Source organism: Falco cherrug, chromosome 11, assembly GCF_023634085.1.
Source record: "Falco cherrug isolate bFalChe1 chromosome 11, bFalChe1.pri, whole genome shotgun sequence".
Taxonomy (NCBI): domain Eukaryota; kingdom Metazoa; phylum Chordata; class Aves; order Falconiformes; family Falconidae; genus Falco; species Falco cherrug.
The window spans coordinates 31,163,641-31,185,570 of record NC_073707.1 but is presented as its reverse complement, the minus strand read 5'-3'; the positions used below and the strand labels follow the sequence as shown (position 1 = coordinate 31,185,570).

At 40.1% G+C, this 21,930-nt stretch overlaps 1 protein-coding gene across 3 annotated transcripts; it reads left to right on the top strand.

Annotated features, from left to right (window-relative positions):
* Positions 1-12,444: 12,444 nt before the first annotated feature.
* LOC106631243 (serine palmitoyltransferase small subunit B-like) lies at positions 12,445-21,218 on the top strand. 3 transcript variants are annotated; one of them, XM_055724023.1, is made up of 3 exons: positions 12,445-17,113; positions 18,205-18,257; positions 20,225-21,218. In XM_055724023.1, the coding sequence occupies exon 3, from the start codon at positions 20,257-20,259 to the stop codon at positions 20,497-20,499; it is 243 nt and encodes an 80-aa protein (XP_055579998.1). In that variant the 5' UTR covers positions 12,445-17,113; positions 18,205-18,257; positions 20,225-20,256; the 3' UTR covers positions 20,500-21,218. The 3 variants fall into 3 exon arrangements, with proteins under 3 accessions (XP_055579998.1, XP_014136158.1, XP_027662498.1); XM_014280683.3 differs by lacking the exon at positions 18,205-18,257; XM_027806697.2 differs by lacking the exon at positions 12,445-17,113 and having other exon boundaries at positions 17,120-18,909.
* The last annotated feature ends 712 nt before the right edge of the window (positions 21,219-21,930 follow it).

The following is a 21,930-nucleotide window of genomic DNA, read 5'->3' as shown; positions in this document are numbered from 1 at the left end:
AAGAATGGAAATCCTACACCTGGCTTACTAATGTTAGGGTATATAATTTCTGATTATTTACTTATGTATATATTTTGGTGTAAGTTATACCTGGAGCTAACATTATTTTCAGAAAACAAAAATCAGTGTAATTCCCCAAGTAAAGTAAGGCGTGTTGCTTATTAGTGTTTACATGTTCTTATTTACTTTTAGTATCAGAGCCAAACTATCATGTGCAAGAAAAGATGCTGGTACTAATTTTATGGAAAAATTGAACCAGGAATGTATTTCAGAAGGAAATTCTGAAGTTTATCAACTTACAGGACCTTGAATTAATACAATTCTAGAATTGCAATAAAAATTCAGCTATTGTAGGTGAAAAGTAAAACATTTTTCTAACAGAGAACTCACATATTGACGTAAAGACAATCTGCAGCTGGCATAAGGAAGTGGGATGGAAAGAAGCTGATAGAAATACAATGTGATTCTGATCTCAGTAGTTACACAGTTACCAGGTGATCCAAATAGGTAAAAGGTTCACAAAAACTAATAGTGACAAGGACAATGAAATGAGAAGAAAAAGCTCAAGTTCTGTTCCCACTGAAGTCAGTGGGAGTCTTTGCCTTGGACCTTGGTGGGAGCACAATCCCAAAATTTTGATTCTGAGTCCACCTCTCAATGGCAAGACATACTCTTGGATATTCTCACTGATTTATTCTGTTTCCCTGGTTAGGCCATCTGTATCATAATTATTCAAAACACATTTTCCCCTGTCAGTTTCCAGAGATGAACTCACTAAGAATTGGAGTGTGACTGAAATATCACCAAAAAAGCCCAGCAGATAAAGCTGAAGATGATCCTGACTGCCAAATCTGCTTTATAAAGTATTCTTTAATTTAAATCACAGCATAACTTTGCATCACTACTGAATGAAGATATATTTGGAAAGGTTTGTAAAGTATTTGCTGGTAAGTTAATGAATCACAGACTTACAACTTCTATGAAAAACTCGAAAATATGCAAGGAAAATATAAATAGAAGTGAAACAATTTAGAATCACTTTGAATTAGCTACAAAGTGGTAGCATTCTTATTAAATATTTCTCAGATTTGAACACAAATTGATAAAAAAAACCAACAAAGCAATCTTAATTTTCTTCTTCATTAATTTTTACTCTGTTTAGCAGATGTTTCTTGTCTTTGTTGTAGACTATTCAATTTGCATTAAGCAAGAGACTACAAATTTGATTTATATGTTTTAATTCCTTGCATTTTCACTTCTTGCAAGCACATTTGTATGCAAAACATTACAGGCTGCATTCTGGGTTAGATCCTTAAGTCAGCCATGCTAGGCTTGTACCAAAACTGAGATGAGAGGGGAACTGAGGTTACAGGTGCCTTTTCTGTGACTTTTACTAACTGTCAACTCAGCTAACGGCACAATTTAGAACAGATTCTAAGTTGCACTCAGTTTCATGACTCTTCAAGAGGTTAGTTACAGCCATGGTGAATTTCAAAGGTGCAAGCATGTATCCAACCCTGACATCTCTCCCCTTAACCATATTCCTAATATATGCTAAAAAGTAAAGCCTTCTAAAAGGCATGATAGAGATAACTCAGCTCTGGGCCACTTAAGATTTCCTTGAGCAAGCCAGGTAAATTGGTTTTCTGACTGCTTTATGGTTCCTGAATGGCATGAAGCAGTCAGCCTGTGTTCCTTTTTGTCTCTGGGAATATGTGATTGATTCTCACATACTCCCTCATTTTCATATACAGCCTCAGGGACAGGCTCCTTTAACTCAGTTCAAAGGGCTCACTTATTTTCCCAGATTTTGGTGATGGAGATAGAGAAATATTCAAACAAGGATGGTGGAAGATTTTTTTTATTGGGATATGGAGAATTTATTAGGACTTTCCCTATTTTTTAAATGATAGTGTTTGTATTCATGCCCAGTGCTTGAAATTTGCTTGTAATGGGTCTGTCGATAAATAAAGATGAAGCTTTCATACCTCTAGGGCTGAAAACGGGTATGTATTTTATAAGGAGCTGGCACAGAAAACTGAAAGAGCATTGCTGATTGTCCACTGGATACAGCCATAACCTTCCTCCAAGAGAAATACAAATGCACAGAAAGGAATACAAAGTAATTAAAAAAAAAAATCGGAACTTAACTGTTAGGGACACTCGCATTAGACGACTTTTAAAACATTCTGTGTTAGGTAATAGCAACAAACTGCTTAGAGATATTTACATGTCTACCCTCCACTGAATCGTACAAGAAAGTCTGGGTTCATAAGAACTGGATGCACTAACAAGAGTGATCATTCCCATACACAACTACTGAAGGATGTTTTAAGTGGTATCTATTCTTATTGTGTGTCTGCAGTGACAAACACATTTCTTTTTGTTTGTTCTTCGTCTTCGCATGGGCAATATGTCTACTGAGATCCAAACAGCATGGTTTGTACTAAAATAGCTGCATGGATTGGTACCTTCAGCTGTCGGAACTGTCTCTCCTTCCTTCCCACTTTGTGAAATATACATACCACAGCACCATCTGCTTTACCGTGACGCAGATTTGCCGCATAGGAGCTGTATTTTAATGGAGAAAATCATCTGACTACAAGAGAATTTTATGACTTTGTTTTAATTTTCTTTTATATCTCTTCCCCCCCCCCCCCCCCCCCCCCGATTCCCACATCAGTCCCGAGTCTCCTGAGGCACCAGACTGTAAAGCTGACACCAGATGGGAGAATGAGTTTCAAACAGCTGCGGGCTTCCCTACTGCTACTTCCAGCTATCAAGGATTCATTTCTGCATGTGCATACGGAAAAAGCTGGTGATAGCAAGACAATACTAAAATCAGTTTTCTTCCCTGCAAGCTCCACTGCTTTCAGCATTCTCACTGCTCACAGAATTTGCCACCATCACAGTATCTGTTTAGAAAGGGCAGTGACTGTAGCTGCCTTCAGCTGATGAAAAAGCAGCAAATAAAGCTTGAGAGAGCATGTAGAAGGAATGGAATGTATTTACATGGATCCCTCTGAAGGAGGCTGTTTATCAGATGTTATGAACTGATTTATTTATAGCTAATGACTTCTCCAAAAACATTGTTCTCTTCTGACCTTTATGCTTAAATTGAAAGTCAGGAGACCTACTCTGCCAAGTAAATGAACTAATTTTAAACTAAAATACGGGGGGGGAAACCTTCTTGCTGTATTATGAATCCATTGTTAACTACTGTGCCTCCTGCTTTTTTACCTTATTATCATTGCTGGTCACTATGGGCAGCTATTAATTCTCCAGAATAACCAGTAAACTTGGAACATGAGAAGAAAACAACCACAACTCAATTTATTATGGGAGTTGAGGACACTTAGCCAGTAATCTGATCAGTGCTTATACTGTCACCTCCTTATACAGGGGTTCCGTCTCTTGGTGGCCTGTGCAATGCCCAATCCATTAGTAATGCTCCACAAATACGGAACAGGGACTTGCGCTTTTGCTGGCTGGCATAGTTAGTCATTGCTTCCTACAAAAACACAGAAAGCAATGACCGGGCTATTTCAACCCACCAGATCCAGCCTCTTCTGACTGTCAAACCCACTCACACCAACATGTTAGAGCTCAGTTTACAGAACTGAGATGTTTGCTCCCAGAGAAGACTGTGCCCTTTCTTTGATCACTATCTCTGCTCTCCCAAGTAGCTTCCAACAGCCAAGCATAATGAGGTTCAGCAGTATGGAAAATGCCGGCACGCTGGAGTCATCTGTGCCCCAGAGAGACTGTTAATTCACCTCACGCTGCCATTAAGTCCCATGCTGTGGGACTGAAGATGCATGTTTTACAATGCCTGTCACCACTTTCAAACCAGGATGTTTCAAGGAGTCAGAGTGTGTCCTGTCACCTCTTCCTCTCACAATGCTAATTAAGACTCTGCGCTCTGCAAACGCACAACACAGACAGAAGATATTGATGAATCTGATTTGTTGTTGCCCATAGGAGTTACAAAGGAGACCTTTGCAGTAAATGGAAAGTGATGCTGTTTGCTGGAGGGATGATACAGTATTTCACATGCTTGCTATGTCCCGAGCTCTTGCTGGAGGAGGGGAAGGGTTTAGCTCCCTTCCTTGATGCACAGTCCATAGTCCTGCTGCAGTTCCTGCAGCCGTGCATCTAGCTTCTGCTCGTGCCCCTGCAATCCTGGTTCCACCTGCCGCCTGGACGGGCTCAGGGAGGCCAGGGTCATTGCAGCTTGACTTGACCTGCTACAGCAAAAGGGCATTGACCACACTCTGCTCTGTCACCAGAAGTGACAGCACAAAGAAGCAGCAACCCTTTCCTCTACGGCCTCTCATAACATTTCTGCTTTAACTTTTAAGCATAAGAAGTGTGCCTCAGGATAAGCAGATCAACTGAGCAGAAACATCTTAATGTTAGAATTAATCCTGTGCTTTAGAAGCAAAACCAGATAACTGCATGCACATAAAACAGTTTCTCCTTTCTGCTCCTTGCTGTAATGGAAAAAGTAAAGTACTCAAGCAATAATTCCACAGCTTGGCTAGGCATTAACTAACAGCACTTTCTGTGTAACAAATACATGGTACTATGGATTGGTAATGGCACAGGAGATGGCTGATGCACTTATATGAAAGGAACTGGGCTACCAGCCAAAGTTTGAGTTCTACTAGTTATGTTCCCAACCAGTAGCAACAGGAATTAATTCCTGAATTGATGTGTGTGAGGATAGAAAAACAAAATATAACATAATGTGCAGAATCTGTGGGCTGTGTGCATATTAATCTATCTTTCTTCTATTGCTTTTCTTTATCTTTCTAGTTCTGAAAATTCATACAAGTCTTGAATCACAAAACTGTTTGGAAGTGAAGCAAGCTATATTTACAACGCAACTCCTGTGAATGATATGGAAGATCCTACTTTTCTAGTGCTTTTGAGCCTGGCGCCTTTTAAAAGAGTTTCCTTCAGCAGTAGTTGGTTCAATCAGTATGCATGAAACAGCAGAACCATCGTGAAAAAACTAGATGCCCATATACTTTATTCCTGTAATGATTATGACATGAAACATGTTACTTGTAAGACTTTAAGATATTTTTCTTTATCTTCGTAAGTTTCTACCTGAAACTACCAGTAGCAAGCACTTTTAAGAAAATCTTCACTGCTGAGGTATAAGGAGCAGTCTAAGATAAAAAGCTGAAGCAGTGGCAGGAAATGTTGGTTTGTGTAAAATACAGTTTTGAGACACCACACAAAATTTCCTTACAGGATTTTTTACTCAAAAATTAGGAAGATGTAAGGAAGTTCAAGTACTTGTCTGGTGGACATGATGGAACATAATAAAGGCCTCTAAATCCAATTAAATGGGTTCTTAAATGTTTGAGAAGTCTCATGCTGACAGACATCAAGACAGGAGTGACAACACAAGAAAGCAAGTCAGACAGAACCTCTCTGAAGAAGTGAGAAACCCTAATTTTAAATGAAGAGATATATTTTAAACTTAGACAAAGTTATGTTGGGGTGAAGTAATATGTATTTGAAACTACAGCTGCCATTTTCTAAACCTGCAGTATCACTTCCTTAAGGCTAGTAAGTTCACTTAGTTTTATTCCTCTATGATACCAAGAGACATTTGATGAAGTGTTGAGTCTTAAAATCAGTTTCTCCAAATAGCTGAGTTCTGCTGAAAAAACTAAAATTAAAGGCTTTTTAACTGTGACCCTGCTCTGGAAAGGCAGTTCAGCACATAAATAGTCTCACTGACCTTCAGCCTATGCTCTGCTATACACAGCTCTCTTGAATTTCTCTTCGGAATACATATACTGCTGAAATCAATGGGACTAGTTATAAGGATAATGATACAACTGCTTGTGGTATTTGTTTTAATGCTAAAGGACCTTGCACTATCTGCCATTATAGCACAATGCATACATAAGAAAATGGAAAAATCACGTAGGGAGAATAAGTACCATGTGCTGCACTGTTAAGGCAAACATCAATAAACTAGTGAAAGACCTGAGGAATGGTTTATAATAGTTCCTTCCACACCTGTGCTGCTGTTAAATACTAGCTCTTATTTGGATGGCAATTTAGTTTACTATTTAATGTTAATAGCTGTGTGGTTAGAAGTATAAATAGCGTAATTTCACTGTTGTGCTGTTAAACTGTATTTTGTTGTATTTAACTCCCTACACGTACAAAAGGTTGTAAAAGAACAGAGTGTAAAGGTGTGGCTATATGAGACTTCTGCTCACTGTCAAAATCAGTTTAAGAGGCTGCCACTGTCATGCTGCAATTCTTTGCTTTCTCACCATTCCCACACAATTCCTTAACTCCTTTGTTTCCTGACAGCCTAAGGTTCTCATTTTAAAACCTTCCTGAGATTATTCTTCTTTGTATTAGTTCTTTAGAATTATTTTTAAAGGGCATTGAAAATATCAAAGTCGCTATAAAGATCTGCTTAAGGAATCACTGACATTTACAGTTTTCATAAAAAATAAATTTTTCATTAGAACATTTGAAAATCACAACACTTTTTTTGTGGAAAACTGTTTTCCTGCCCATCTTTTAAATAAATACCATTTGAAAGAACACCAACAGTCCTGCATTAAATTTATATAGGTGAAATGTCACATATGGATATGACAACTGAATCCAATCTCTTCCATGAGATGCAGATTTCTTAATGACTCATAGAGATACACTGGTATCATTTAGCAACATCTAAATCTTTGCCTAATGCATTGCTTACCGTTCGAATAAGTGGCAGATTTATAGCTAAAATGATGGTTTTCTGTACTCAGAGCTCTCCCTTTCTCTAGCCATTTGATGCTAAGAGTATATTAATAAATATCCTTCATTGGAAGCATACTTAGTGATTGAACTCTGCATATGAAAAGAGGCAGGAGATCAACAACTGTCACATTTATCTTAGCAACATGGCGAAGGATTTCAACATCTAAGTAGCAATGAGACAAACTACGGATAATTTTGCCCTCTGTTTTCAAAATGGGCTTTGTTTTCTCTCACCATCAAATGATACTTTACAGAGGTCCTCTAGGGTTACATCTGGAATAAGGAAAATATGGCTGTAAGGATTTAATTTATCTTTAAAATACAATCCAGTATGTCATTCAGACAGGAAAGCAAGCCAGGGATAAATGTTTGATATAAAAATTTATGAAACATGAAATGGGCTTTAATAGTAAGTCTGTGAAGTCTTGAAACAATAGGTCTCTCTGGAGTGGCAGAGTCCTATTTTTACGGTACTTTGATAGGTCAGAAGGTCATAAAAGTGTTGGGTATGAGAAAAGAATTAAAACTGTAATTGAACATGGGTCATAAATCCATGAAGATTCAAAAGCTGCACTCTGGGTACTAATCCCTGCTGGGAAATGTTTCTATTTAGTTACACTGTAAAGGTTAATTATAAATACAATCTTGCATCTGCAAATCTCTGGTTTATTTTTCTTCTAAGATATGACTTACTGTTGACCTGATGTTATCCATCATTGATGATTATGTCTGCATTTTCCAGTAAAAATTGTTCTTCCCTTTTTTGATTAAATTAGACTGAGCTCAGATTTTGATTTATAAGGAGTAGCAATCCCTCATCCTTCCAGGACTGAAAATGTCCTCATTTAAGATCAGATCAGAAGATGGGGTGAAAGCCTTTTCTAATTTTGAGAGGAATCAAGTCTTTCTAGGCCAGTCACTACATTTCTGTTATTAATCATAAAGATGGATATGTATAAAAGAAGATATTTTTATATCTACACTAAAATTCTGAAAATTCTGCAGTGAAAAATGGCTTTTAATAAGAGAAAATCAGAGAGAAATGTTAAAAGTGAGACCTCGTGGCTCAAAGACCCATTGCTTCCAGAGATTGCAAATATGAAGGGGCACTGAGGGAGCTAAGGCAGGTGAAAGGTTAAAACTCAAGAATCCCAGTTTCTCTTAATTTACTGTTTGGCAACTAACTGTATCATATTTAATGAAGCATCCATCTTTTGGGTATGATATACAAGATAGCATCCCTCTGGTAGTGCTTAATTACATTGAAAATAAAGCTACAGAACGGAAACCTCTTTGTTGATCCATACATAAGTTCTTGCAACAGTATGAAACAGCTGTCAGAAGACAGCAATAAAACCTAAGAATTTTCACACAAACCAGTATTTTATAGGAATACTGCTAAACCTGACAAGTAAAAATTTCATAACAGAAGAAATACACAATTAACATTACTGTATCACTAGTACTATATGTACTGTTCTGCCGCTCATGTGCATGCCTGTGAGCACTGTGTAGTAACAGCCATACAGTTCTTGCATCGCTTTTAATTATAAGCTATTAATATATTTATTTTCCATTTTTTCCTCATGTATTTCCAGAATAGTTCTAATTATCCTTCAGATTTTATTTTTGTCAGTGGTGATTTGGGAATTACACTGAAAATAAATTCCTGTTTCTTATGCCACAGTCCTAGAGAAACTAGGACACATGTAAAAGATGTCTCTAAATAAAGAGAATTCATATAGAGGGAAGGGTCCAAACCTCTGTCAAAATAATACGAATAAAGAAGCAGCATCCCCAATTGTCTTGGCAGTGCAGAAATGCAGAAGACTTACTTTCTAATGAAAATACATAAAGATTAAGACAAATCTGCCTCAAATTCTCACTCACAATTAATCACTTTCATGACTCAGAAATCACAGGAATAAAATATAAGGTGGATCCACTTTTCTGATAGATGCTACTGCAAAGTATAGATGGCCAGAGCTAACTTAAAAAAAGCTATCTGAAGGTTTCAAATTCAAGTGTCCTGGAGAACAATGAACTGTAATATAGTTAAGCAAAATATGTATTTCTGCGCATTTTAGCCTTCCGATTTTATAAAGCATCTTATATAGAAAGACCGATTAAAAGTAAATGCAGAGAAATTAATGCACACAAAAGAGACACAAATTTTATGTGTTTGCCTTCTTTGTAGACAGTTTAAACACTGTTTATAGATGTTAAGATTTTATTTTAAAATAATAAACTTCCAGTTCTCTGGCTAGGGAAATTAACTTTGAACATAAATTGCTGCATTCTGTGCAATTTCCACTGTCTGACTCTCTCATACTTGCAGATGTCTTTTACATAGGACATTATTCTTCAGTCCAAGAATAAAAAATTTCTCTCCATCCTAATTAGCCCTGAAAGAAAGCCTTTTCCCCTTCATGTGCCACAGTAGAAACCAAGTCTGATGAAGACTTCTGGGCAAAGGTGAAGGGTCTCTGCTTGAGGTCCATATATATTTTTAATGAGCTAATAAGAATTTCTTAAAGCAGAACCTGGTTTATCTGCTAGTTTCCCTTCTAAAACACAGGATTAATTCTAACAGTTCTGCTCGATCCATCTGCCCGTCCTGAGGTGCATTTATTACAGTTACAGGGCAACAACAAACAAGATTTAACAACATCTTTTGTGTCTGTGTTGTACACCTGCAGAGCACAGTCTAATTAGCATTGTGAGAGGAAAAGGTGACAGGACACACTTTGACTCCTGAAGCATGCCGGTTTGAAAGTGATGACAGGCATTGCTGACCATGATGAACCCATTGTGAAACACGCATCTTCAGTTCCCCAGCACAAGGCTTGATGGCAGCGTGAGGTGAATTAGCTGTCTCTTTGGGGCACAGATGATTCCAACGTGCCAGCATTTTCCATACTGCTGAACCTCATTATGCTTGGCTGTTGGAAGCTACTTGGGAGAGCAGAGAAAGGGCACAGTCTTCTCTGGGAGCAAACATCTCAGTTCTGTAAACTGAGTTCTAACATGTTGGTGTGAGTGGGTTTGACAGTCAGAAGAGGCTGGATCTAGCGGGTTGAAATAGCCTGGTTATTGCTTTCTGTGTTTTTGTAGGAAGCAATGACTAATTATATCAGCCAGTAAAAGTGCAAATCCCTGTTCCTTATTTGGAGAGCATTGCTGATGGGCCACTTTTCCCTCTGTCAAGTAAATTACATTCCATTACTGAAGTTGCAGGGTTTGCTGATTTTTTTTCCGGTCTTTCCTTGACTTATTCCTACTCCTGCTTTCATAGCAGTGTGAGGATGTTCACTTCTCTAGTTCCTAGGAGTCAGCAATTAAGAAAACAAATGATTTCCTGACTCTTCAATTGTCTTCTCTGCTCATCTTATAGTAGATTAAATTTCACTGAAAGTCATCTTCTGCCCTGTGAAAGGCACAGGCACCCATGAGGCAGTCTGGGCTAGTATCTCAGCAGAAACTTCTAGCAATATTTCCATTTCTATAGGTAATCTATAGCACTTTTTTCCTTTCAGAGGTATGTGGAATATTCTTCTTCCTTATAGTTATAAAGCACCAGAGATCGAAACAGAATTTTCAAAGTGTAGGGATAAAAGAAAATTGGGTTTAAGTAAAATTAGAAACAGTTTCAATTTGATGACATTGACAGACTGTTTTGAAATAAGGTTTAGATAGGCAGATTGATGTGGCCTTTTGGAGATAAACCATGTATTATTTGGAAGGATTATTCAGTTTCCCAGTGCTTTCCCCTTGCATTGTGTTCACTTTTTACACCGTGTATTTAAATCCAAGCAAGATTTTATCAACTAGGATTTCACTGAAAGAGACTAAGTACCCAAATGGCTATGCCATTTCAACTCCAGTGCCTATAGCTCAAAGCTATTTTGATATCTAAAACCTCTTCAAGACAATTGGGAGTGATGTATTAAATAACTTGGTAAATCTAATTTTGGTTTCTCATCCTAACAAACTGTTCACATACACAATTGTGGCCATGTGCTATGTGCCCCCGAAGGCCCATTCACTTGAGCACAGCTATGCACACTGAGGAATAAACACCTCTGCCTCGGGTTTGATGAGGCAAGGAAGAATCTATGCTAAAATAGCAATAGTCTCCTACAAAAATAAAGGAAAAAAAGGTAAAAAAATGAGAAAGACACTCGCAGACTTTCTTCCAGGAAATATACCTGTGCCTATACAGAAAGAAAAGGAAACATTTCTTAACAGACACATTTGAATGCCATGCACTTACAAGCAATTACAGAAAAGACTCCAAGTACTGTAATTCCTCTGGAGAGCCTTCTGTTACCGTCGAAGGTAATACATTGAATGTTCTCAAATTTGCCTTTTCAAAGGATCACTTACTCAAGGCAGGAGCTATCTTTTCCTCATAACTTTCTTAATGAACTACCTGATGCTGTAGAAAATATGTGATTAGATTTTACTGGGAGTTTTCTTTTATACCCGCTTTGGGTTTTACTCACCAAGTATAAGGCTATGCTGAAAAGACGTGCAGCAAAATGGCGGGCGTGGGTTACCTAAAGCACTCTGTTGAGGGTGGCCGCTGGCTCTGCACTGGCTGGGACACATGGCTGCCTGGTCCACCTGAGGTGAGAGACAGACAGTCAGTAAAGAGGCTCATATAAGCGAAACCACTTCTAATCTGGAAACTCTGAAGAAAAATAGAGGCATAACACACCCCCCACCCCCACCCCCCACCCCAGCTGTTTACATGGTGTCATTGCTGCTGGGGAAGGGGAGAGTCTGGGCTGGAGAAGCTTTGAGGAGGGTGGATGTGGCAACAACCATCAGCACTATGGAAGATGAATTCCTGAGATCTGTGTGATTGTTCCTATCTGTCACTATCACAGACACGAGTTATCCCCTCACGATATGCCCACAACCTGTTCCCGCCCCTTGCGCCTCACGCTTTCCCGCCCGACGTTTCCCAGGACTACCGGCCCCAGCATCCCTTGCGGCGCCCTCCCGCCGCACCTGGCGGCCCCGAAGCGCGGGCCGCTGGGGCTTGTAGGCAGCTGCCGCCCCGCTGATGGCGGCCCTGGGGGGTCGGGGAGCACCGGCTGGGTTACCCGGTAGGGCAGGTACTGCCGGCTGCCCGGGGCGGAGGGAGCGACGCGAAGCAGCAGCACGGGTGAGGGACGGGCCGGTAGCTGCGGGCAGCCTGGCAGGGAGGCTGAGGGGCCTGTGAGAGGCCAGCAGGAGGCTGAGGGGGTGTGAGGGGCTAGCGAGGAGGCTGAGGGGGCTGTGGGGGGCCAGCAGGAGGCTGAGGGGGTGTGAGGGGCTAGCGAGGAGGCTGAGGGGGCTGTGGGGGGCCAGCAGGAGGCTGAGGGGGTGTGAGGGGCTAGCGAGGAGGCTGAGGGGGCTGTGGGGGGCCAGCAGGAGGCTGAGGGGGTGTGAGGGGCTAGCGAGGAGGCTGAGGGGGCTGTGGGGGGCCAGCAGGAGGCTGAGGGGGTGGGGGGCTCTGGGGGGCTCGGCTGTGGTGAGCAGTGGAACGGGTGCTGAGGAGATTTTGCACGGCTGCCCATCTCCCCTTGCTTGTGATGAAAATATGAGATCTGAGTGGGTTGGGTTTGGGTTTTTACTTTGGGTTTGTTTAATGGTAGTGAGCACTTAGTGACTCCTGCTTGCCCTTCACCAGCCAGCTGGCAAGGGCTTTTTTCTCAGAGCAAGGCCAGCTCTTTGGATGATAGCTGGATGAGGAGCTACACTCTGCTGAAACACTGAATTTGAGAATGTTTTTTGGGGTGGTAAAAGCTTCAGGTAGGCTTTAGATGCCACAACTGAAATTAACAAGGATGTCTCCAGGAAGGGACACCCATTTTGGTAACTACCTGTCCTAGTTATAACAAGAGAAAGTCACTGAGCTCATGCTTTCATCTTGCATATTTTCTTAAAACCTCAAAATTTAATTCCTTATCTTTCCTCCTGAAAACCAGCTTCTTGGATGTCACCCTTTGCTAATTTATCTTACAGAGAAGTCTGTACAGTGCACTAGTTCTGGTGGATTCTTAGCGCTTGCTAGATATATGTTGACATTCTTGGGAGAGAGAACCAAGCACACAGCTATTATCCTTTTGATGCTCTGTAAGTGGAAGGTGCCCAACTCTGTGCTGTTTCCTGTGGTTTCAGCATTACATGGGGGACAGTTTCATGCTGCAGTGATTTAAAATTTGTTGTTGACTGCTAAAAAGCCCCTTCTGCCTTTTTTGCAGCTGGGCTAAGTCATGAAGGCATTGGGAATCCCTCAATGCCTGTGACAGAATCAGGCAGCTGAGTGTCTTCCTGGAAGAGGATTGGAGCTTTAACGGAGCACGTCGGGATTGCAGCTGTTGCCATCCTGAGCCTATATATAGAAACACTACTCCACACACATGTGGGAGACAACTGTATTTCCTGGCAGCACAACTGAAATTTGTAGCAGCTTTTTGTCATCTCTTGAGACTCAGTTACTGCAGGAGTACTTGGGAGTCTGCTTCAGAGTTCTTAGGTTAAAGGTGGAATTTCATTGAAGTATGTAGTTGAAATGTTTACTCAGACTGTTTGCCAGGGGTGCATATATTTCTGACCCGAATGAGGAGGGTGAGAGAAAAAAAGAGGAGACTGGCAGTGCAGGAGGATGTGGTGACCAGTGCTAATGGAAAGTTGTCAATTCACATCCTGTGCCACTCTACTGTTGTCACTTTAGGAGGAAATTCTGGTGCAATTTTGTGTGTGCCTCACAAATAGGCTAATGACTGGAAATACGATTGTAGACACTTTTTTTTTTAAGTCCTGTGTTCATGAATTCTTCCATCGTATTTGACAGAACTATGACTGTGCATATGATTTGCTGTATGCATTTAAAAATGTGTAAAATAAGGAAGAATCACAGCTATTTCTCTACTAAAAGCCCAATGAAATTTCTTCCTACTGCTTTACCCAGTTCTTTGTGTAATGTGTGCTGAAGGTCTGCAAGGTAGCTAGGGTTGTATCACCCCGGTTCTAAAGTAAAACTACAGAATGATCCTAAAAATTAAAGAACGGGAGAATCTTGGTCTTAGGAGAACTCTCAGTTTAATCCACTCCTAGTCCCAGGCTGGGCATGCAGCTCTGCAATTCACAGTTGTGGCTTTGTATCTCTGTACAGTTACAGATTTTAAACTCCTTGTAGTCAGCATTTCTTTTTCAGTTATATTTGCTTCGCACTTGAAACAACATCAGTTACATGTTGACTGATACCACAGCATGGGCAACACTGGGGAAAAGAACTGGAATTATTAGACACTGTTAACTGCTGAGGGAAACAAGGGACAAAACAGAGCTCAGCTGCTCGGTGCAGTAACACATAGCTTCCCTTATCTTTTCTATTCCTAAATGACGCATCCTCAGTTCAGAAAGGGACATGAAAGTCTGCCAGGTGAAGGAACAAGGAACCAAGCACAGTGTGGAGCTGGAAAATGTGGTGAATTTGAACCATGCTTGGAGAAGGGCCTTTGACCTCCGTGAGAGACCAGGCATGCAAGGACTGTCACAGCAGACTGCCCAAGAGCATGCTTTATATACTGCTGGGACACTGGTGGCGCAGAAGAAACTTGCTTTCCTGGAGTTGCCTGTGCATCTAGTAGCTAAATAAAAAATTATGTGAGTGAGCTGTATAGTAAGATAAGAAGCAATTGCAGCTGGGAAGGTCTAGGCTTGCTGCTCTTCACAACTGCCATGCTTAACTGTCGAACTGAGTGTTTCATAACAATTGATGCCATATTAAAGGGTATGATGTCATATTACCTCAAGCTGAAATAGTCTCTGCCTAATCCTTCTGGGGCAACTATGCATATTCCTTGTGCTTTTGGAGATTACTAGTTTCCACAGTTTTCACTTACTTAATTATCTGTCTTGATGTAGAATTAAAAAAAGTTCCTGAACTGGTCTGGCCAGGTGTCGGGAAGCATGCTGGGAAATTGTATGACTCTTGCAGACAACAATGTAATAATTAAAATATGTTATTTGCATTACAAATGGCAGTAAGCCATTACAATGGCAAGCCCCTATAAGCTGTAGCCAAGATACATTCCTCATCAAGATACATTCCTCATCTAGTTGTTATGTGGTGTCATACAGCCTGATTTTGGGCATGATACCACTCCAGATGAACCTGTTGTCTGGTGCCGGGATTTGTGGACCTGCATGCCAGGTATTTTACACCATGCAGAACAGAACCTTTCTAAGAATTTGCCTGTTCTACACTATAGGGCATTTTTTCTCCTTTCCAAGAACGGTAGCGTGTATTCTCTAGGTTCTTTGGTGCAGCTTGATTGTATTGGGAAGTCAAGCTAAGAACTTGCTATAGGGGCCATTCCTTATTGCTGCATTTCTTTCCTTATGCCATGAAGCTGGTGCTTGGGTATCTTGACACAGGATGACTATTCAAGGGTGCAGGAGGAGGCTGACACCTCTGTGATCACATTACTTACCCTGTGGTGTGGATCTGTAGCAGGTCAAGCTCATCTTTGCCTGGGCTACCATGGCCTGCCCAACCTTCCACCGTCTCCTTGCCCTTGTCATGTGTTTCCACCCTGTTCCTACCCCCAGTGCCTGCAGTTGTGTGGTCAGGTTTTGCGCAGATGGAGGACACTGTCACATCTTTGTCCTGCCAGGCCTGACTGGTTCCCTGCTGTGTCCTCCTTGCCAGCACATGGGAGAGGGCAGGAAGAGGTTGCTGAGCCAAGCAGAACTGTGTTAGGGACTTGAAGCTGCAGCCAGAAGAGCTTGTACTAAATGCTCATGCAGATCCTGGCTGTCACAGAGGCCTGCAGAAGGCTGCCCTCCCAGTATGTTAATAATCCATCAGAAATGCTGCTTCTTTCCAAGTGGTGCTGGAGCCAAAAGGGATCAAAAAAATTGGTGTATACTATTACAAAAAAACCAAACTTGCCTGTGCCTTGCTTTGTGTGGATAGACTGATGGGGTAGATTAGAAAGCTGTCCTGATCACTTTAACTTTCTGCTTTGATTATTTTCCAGCATCTAAACTTTAGGCAGACAGATAAATAATTACCACAGTGTATAGGTGTAAGGTAGAGATATTTCAGTCATTTTTACTTAGTCTTCTAAGGAAATGAGGCTTATTTTCTTTCATTACCTGTATCTCTCTATGCATACCGTACTTTTTAACCCATGACCAGTTTCAGTTAAGTTGAGAAAAAAGTAGTGATCTCAAGGATAAAATTTTGTCAGAAGAGATGATGAAGAAGAGAAAAGCAGCATTATTACATAGCCCTTACTAGGCAGCAGAGAAGCTACACAGAAGACACCCATTCTGAAGCCAAATGCAGAGCAAATGCCTCGGTAGGAGTTTATTATTAGCCCTTATATTAGACCTACTATTATACTTTATTAGACATCAGAGGATCCCATTATAAGGCATGAAATAATAGGGGGAAAAAATATTACCTCTTCTTATGGAGCTAATAGGCTAAATTCTGTATAAACCAGAAGTCACTGCTTTTGCATATGGAGCACCTCACTGAACTTAGAAAAGGGAGGCTGCTGGTTTCCTTTGGTGCAGTGGTAATTTGAATGTTTCTGATTTGCTTTGTTAATTTGTGTTTCCCTTGCTAGGAGGAATTATTGCTATGTCACTCTGTGACTTGTATGGTTGTGTTTGAATTTGGCTGGAAACCACAGTGAGGAGCAGTAAAAAGAGGTTTAGAAATTTAATCATGTGGGCAGCATGATCAAGAGACTTGTAAAAAAGAGTCCAGCCCCTCTGGTACAGGGTGCTATGGAGGAGAGTCTCTTTCCCACTCTTCAGAGTGAGATCTTTGAATGCTTTCTCCATGCATCTGTAATCATGTGTCACAGTGTCTCACCAAACGTAGCAGTATGGTTTTGCCTGGTTTTGTTATTTTTTGTATGTGTGTTTTGTTTGTTGTTTTGGTTTTTTTTTAATCTTGAAGACTTTCTTCTCTGCGTGGGGAAAAGTATCTTAAAGCACATAAGCTATACCTGCCTTAAGAGGTAGGGATTTTAGCCAAATCTTGTATTCTGACTGATGCTGTACACATCTGATTACGAATTGTGAAAGGTATTCATGAGTTCTTATTTCCCCTTGAGGTAGGAGCTGGGAAAAGCAGCAGGAGTGGCTGCTCAGAAGAGAATGCCTGAGGGCTTTACATACCACCGTCCAAGATCTGCTTACAGCATCACATTGGGAATGGATTCTGCTTATCCCAACGTTTTATTGCTGTGAAACAGCCTGTTCTGCACTACCACCTCTCTCTTTCACAATGGCGCTCAGCTGTCAGGTAAAAACTTTTTGTAGCTGTTAGAACTAAAGCAGACTGAGACAAATCTCAATTTCTGCATTGTTTCAACCTAGGGAGTTTGTTATTGAATTACGAACTCAATGTTTGTGGAGAATTATTGAAAAGAATGAAAACACCTGTACGGTTTTGCACTTGAGAACAGCAGAAGTACTGACACGAGTTTTCCTGGCTTTATGTAAATGTTTTTTTGGAGGGGATTCAGAGAGCACAGAGGTGACAGCCCTACCTTTAGCTGCCTTGGTAATGGGTGCTCTGCCACTGCATCTTGCTGAAGGATTCAAAAGAGGCTGATCCACCTAGCAGGGAAGGTGAATAACATGTGTAGGGATGCTGGCCGCCAAGAACGTGGACACTCTGGTAGTCAAATATTGTTTTTCCTGTGTATAAGTTATTTTTCACCAAGATTTTCATGGGGGGAAAAAAACAAACTAAAAATCTCCTTGTCCCACCACAGCCCTCCATGCTCGGTTGAAATATGTAGCTGAGAAAGTCTGGTTGAAAGTAGAAACTCCTGGGGTAAGAATCCTGCAGCAGTACTCCAGGGCAATTATATTTCACATTTGATGAATTCATTCTGTAGACCCCAACCTAGGTTATATTTTCCATGATGTAGTATCTCATCCAGCTGGGGAGATACACTTCTGTGGTAGATCTTAGCTCTACAGGAGAAAGGTGGGGCATGTCACCTACTGCTGCCAGGGGCAGTGGTTTACCATTTCTGAATTTTCTGTGGAAAGTGGACAGTTTTAGAACAGAAAACTTTATTAAAAGGTTGGGGGAGTAGGTCAGTGTTTACTAATGGATCAGCTCAGGCTGTGTTTGGTAAGAAAGGGAAAAAGAGGGTGAGGCTCAGATGTCTTAAACATTACTTGTGGCATATTCTCCCAAAATAAAGCTGATTCGTATTTGGAAATGATTTGACTGCAGGGACATGGTTTAGAACATAATATACTATGCAGATTTCTACCTAATTTATTTGTCCAATTAGATCATTAAAATGCCTCAAGCATTTGTGGCTTGGTTTTGTTTTGTAGCATTTTTAAGAGAAACTCAGCATCTTTTCCTTGCAGAAATCTTGTCCGCTTATTCTCCACTCTGGGGTTTCTGGATGAGGATGATTAAGGTGTGTATATGGGTTGGGAGAAACTGATGCAGAGAAGACTGGGAACTGTTTGAAAGTGGTATTAATCAAAGGTTGCAGGAGGTGGTGGCTTCACCAGAGACTTTCCTGTGACATATTAATTGAACTACATTTTTGCGGCTACTTAACTCTGACGCTGTATTTTTGCGGCTACTTAACTCTGACACTGTATTTTTGCATGGACATTAAATTGCACCTTGTTAGAACTTTGGCAGCCTGCATTGTAAGTCCCACGAAAACAGAGATATTTTTTTAGATTTTAAATTAGGGAAGGCACTAATTGTAAACATTTTTTGCTGGTTGCCCTAGATGTATTTCAGCCTTATATCCTCCTCCCTACCTGCAGTTCTTCAACTCTAACTTTGTACAGATTATCAAATTAATGCTGTCATGAGAGTGTGGTACTGAGCCAGACCATGGCTGTCCTTGTTGCATAATGCAGATAGCTTTGGCCAGGGGAGTTTTTAGCAATAGTGAAGAAGGGGCGGGGTGTGGAGGACACACTCTGTAATTGAGGTTCAAAGCTAGTTGTTTCTGCTTCTCAATCTGTACATGAGCTGTTCAGCTGCTACAGGCAGAAGTGGTAGGAAGCATCTCTCACCTAGATGTTTTATCATCAGGGAGAAGTGAAAAGGTAAGTTCTACTTTTTATAGAACTGATTCTTTTAAAAGTCTTTCCTCAAAGTAGCTTGGCAATACATTTGATGATAAGAGGCTTAAGTATAACATAGGTATAGTAAAAACTCCATGTAATGTACAGAAATGTGATGGCTATATTAAGAATATTGCTAAAAGTAGTTAATAATAGTTCTTAACTACAGAAGCATTATCTGGTTTATCTTACCTGTCAGGCAGAAAAGAGGTGGGGAAGCTATGGAAGTAAAATGGAAAAGGTGAGGCAAATTTTTTCTACAAACTTTGGGAAGTAGCTTTTGTTAGGGTAAAATCCCACTCTATATAGGTTTTTGAAGTTGTATTTAATTTCTGTGGAATAAGTTTTTTTCCACAGATTTTGACACCACCGGAAGTTCTTAACTTCCCAACTAAAAAGTAAGGAACCATCATTTTTGTTTTGTCTCCTCTTACTTACCAAGTGTCAGGAAGCCCTAGTAACTGAAATAGTTCTGTTTTCCCTTTACCCCTCCAGTTCTGCATTCTGGTAACTATATAATGTGACACTCAATAATTATTAGCATTAATTTGAACACAGAGCTTTAAAATAATTCTTTATGTTTTCATTCTGGCAACAAATCAAGTCAACCTCTGTTGCAGAAGCAGCTGGATAATCCGTATATAGTTTCCTTTTATTGTAGTTCTGTATGTGTGGTGTTCTCCATATTCCCAGTTTGTATTCCAGGAGCAACTGAGGCATTACATAGAAGTCAGTCTGTAGTAGCAGAAATCAGAATTCTAGCTAAGTTCTGTGTCAAAATTCACGTGTGGTGAAGGGGAGAGGGCTTGAAGTGCTTTTTTGGATCAAGCTGCTTCAACAGTGTCTTAATGCAGTGCAAGGCAAAGTTATGAAAGTAGAGTTTGGCTTGGAGAACAGAATTGCAGCAATTATTAGGTAACTAATTTCTGGAAAAAAGATATTGTGGAAACTCCATTGCAAATAATGGTGCCCACTACACAGTGGTCTAAATTGGACCATCATGTTCAGCATTGAGTATAGGAAAGGAAAAAGGAATACAAATGAAGCCTTTTATGGGACAGGGTAAAAGAATGACTCATGCTAGTCTGTTACCATCTGATCACGTTTCAGGCTTCAAAATGTATTTGTGATCTTGGAATTTTAGATCTCTTGGTTTTTTAAAACATAATTTACTAAAAATGGTGAGTATGAACAAACCAAGTAGCATGGAGTTGCTGCCCTTATGATGTTTTTATATATATTTTTGCTTTTCTTTTGTAAGGTTTCTATTTCTGCTAACTATACTTTATTTTAATAGGGAAGGCTTTCAGAAGCAGCACAAAGCTGAAGATGGATATTAAGAGCATGAAGAACTATCTGTATTGGCTGTACTGCCAGTTTGAACTGATCACCTGCAGCTATCTCATGGAGCCCTGGGAAAAACTGCTTTTCTATACCTTCAACATTACTATGTTAGTTATGCTATTATACACCGCTTACATCTTTGTCCCTGTCCACGTTAGCATGGCTTTTCAATTCTTCTTGCACTTATTTGGAAACCAACATGAAAATACTGTTTCTGTCGTGAAGTAACATCGTCAACCTGACACTGACTTTTGGATCAACAAAGTGTTTTTCTTAACACTCCATTTTTGTTTAGAAACAGGTTCAGTGTGTGTGCAAACACTGTTTTATTCTGCAGTATCTTTTAATGTTCTTCTGTATTCTGGGACTCTCTGACAGCAAATTATTTTGCCAAAACAATTGAAATCCGTCCTTGTTTTTATTGTTTGACTGACTGCTTCTTAAAGAGCTTTCAATTTTAAAGACTGGCTGGAGTTAGGAGGCTGGATTTGGTACAGAAACAACCGTGCTGCATATTTTGTTATTCCAGGGAGAGCTGCTCTGATACGGAGTTTTCATCTTGAGAAAGTACATGGCATGCCTTTGTTCTTGTCTGCCTTACCTTTGCTGACAGGAGAGATGTGTACAAAAAAGGTTTTGCACAATGCTGTACAACTATAAACTGCTTCTCTAAGCTTGGTATGTATGTATTTATAGAATGATTTTGTTATTTATGTACTTTCCTCAGTTATTTAATACAATTAATTACTTGACTGGTTCATCATCATTATGGAAACAATGCAGTTGATTTATTAAAAATGTGGGGATTTACTTCCATGAAAATTTATAATAAAATTCTCATATTCTTAGACTTTATTAAAAAAAGCGTGCATATCATATACAGAACATGAAAATACATATTCAGTTGTGGAAGGACCATTTCAGTTGAAAAACAATAAAAAGCCTACCTAAAATACAATGTCTCTCCTTTTTTCCTAAACCTCTCATTTCCCCTCTTTTACCTCCTTTTATACTCTACCTGTTGAGTAGTGTCTGAAACATGAACTCTTGAGACTGCAGACTTTGTAATTAATGTGCTGTAACTGGTTTTATTTCAAAGTCTGTTTTTTTTTAAACTTCAGCCTTAGAAACACGAGATACCTGCACTGCCAATTTGCTACAGCAGCCATTGGCAGGAGCTGGCTAGAGATGAAGCACCAGTACGATGAACCCGGGAACTAGAATCAGTGTTGTGTATCATCACAGAAGAAGAACAGAGTAGTAGCAGGTGGCTTGCAGGGTACTATAAATGCAGCTTTCCTCCCACCCACACAGAGGTGAGTTTTCTTACGTCTTTCGAGCACAGAGATGCTACTAGAATGTCTTCTTTAAGAGAATAGGATGTTATTAGTAAGTGGCAATCAAACGACTTACGAAATGAGATTTTGTCATAGACAGTGATAAAACAAAGACACTAATTACGTAATCTGTCATGTCAACATGAGATCCAGTTACTTTCCCAGTTTATAACCTGGGGGAAATATATAGGATATGAAAATAGTTTATTTGGGAAAATGAAGGCCACTGTGCTTAAACTTACAAGGCTTTGGATGGTACCCAAAGTAATCTCTTAAGTCTGCAAAAACAACAAAAAAATCTATTTAATACTTTCAGATTAGA

Bases quoted from the DNA above. Each gene is read 5' to 3' on its own strand.
- LOC106631243 (XM_014280683.3), top strand. From the start codon at position 20,257: ATGGATATTAAGAGCATGAAGAACTATCTGTATTGGCTGTACTGCCAG.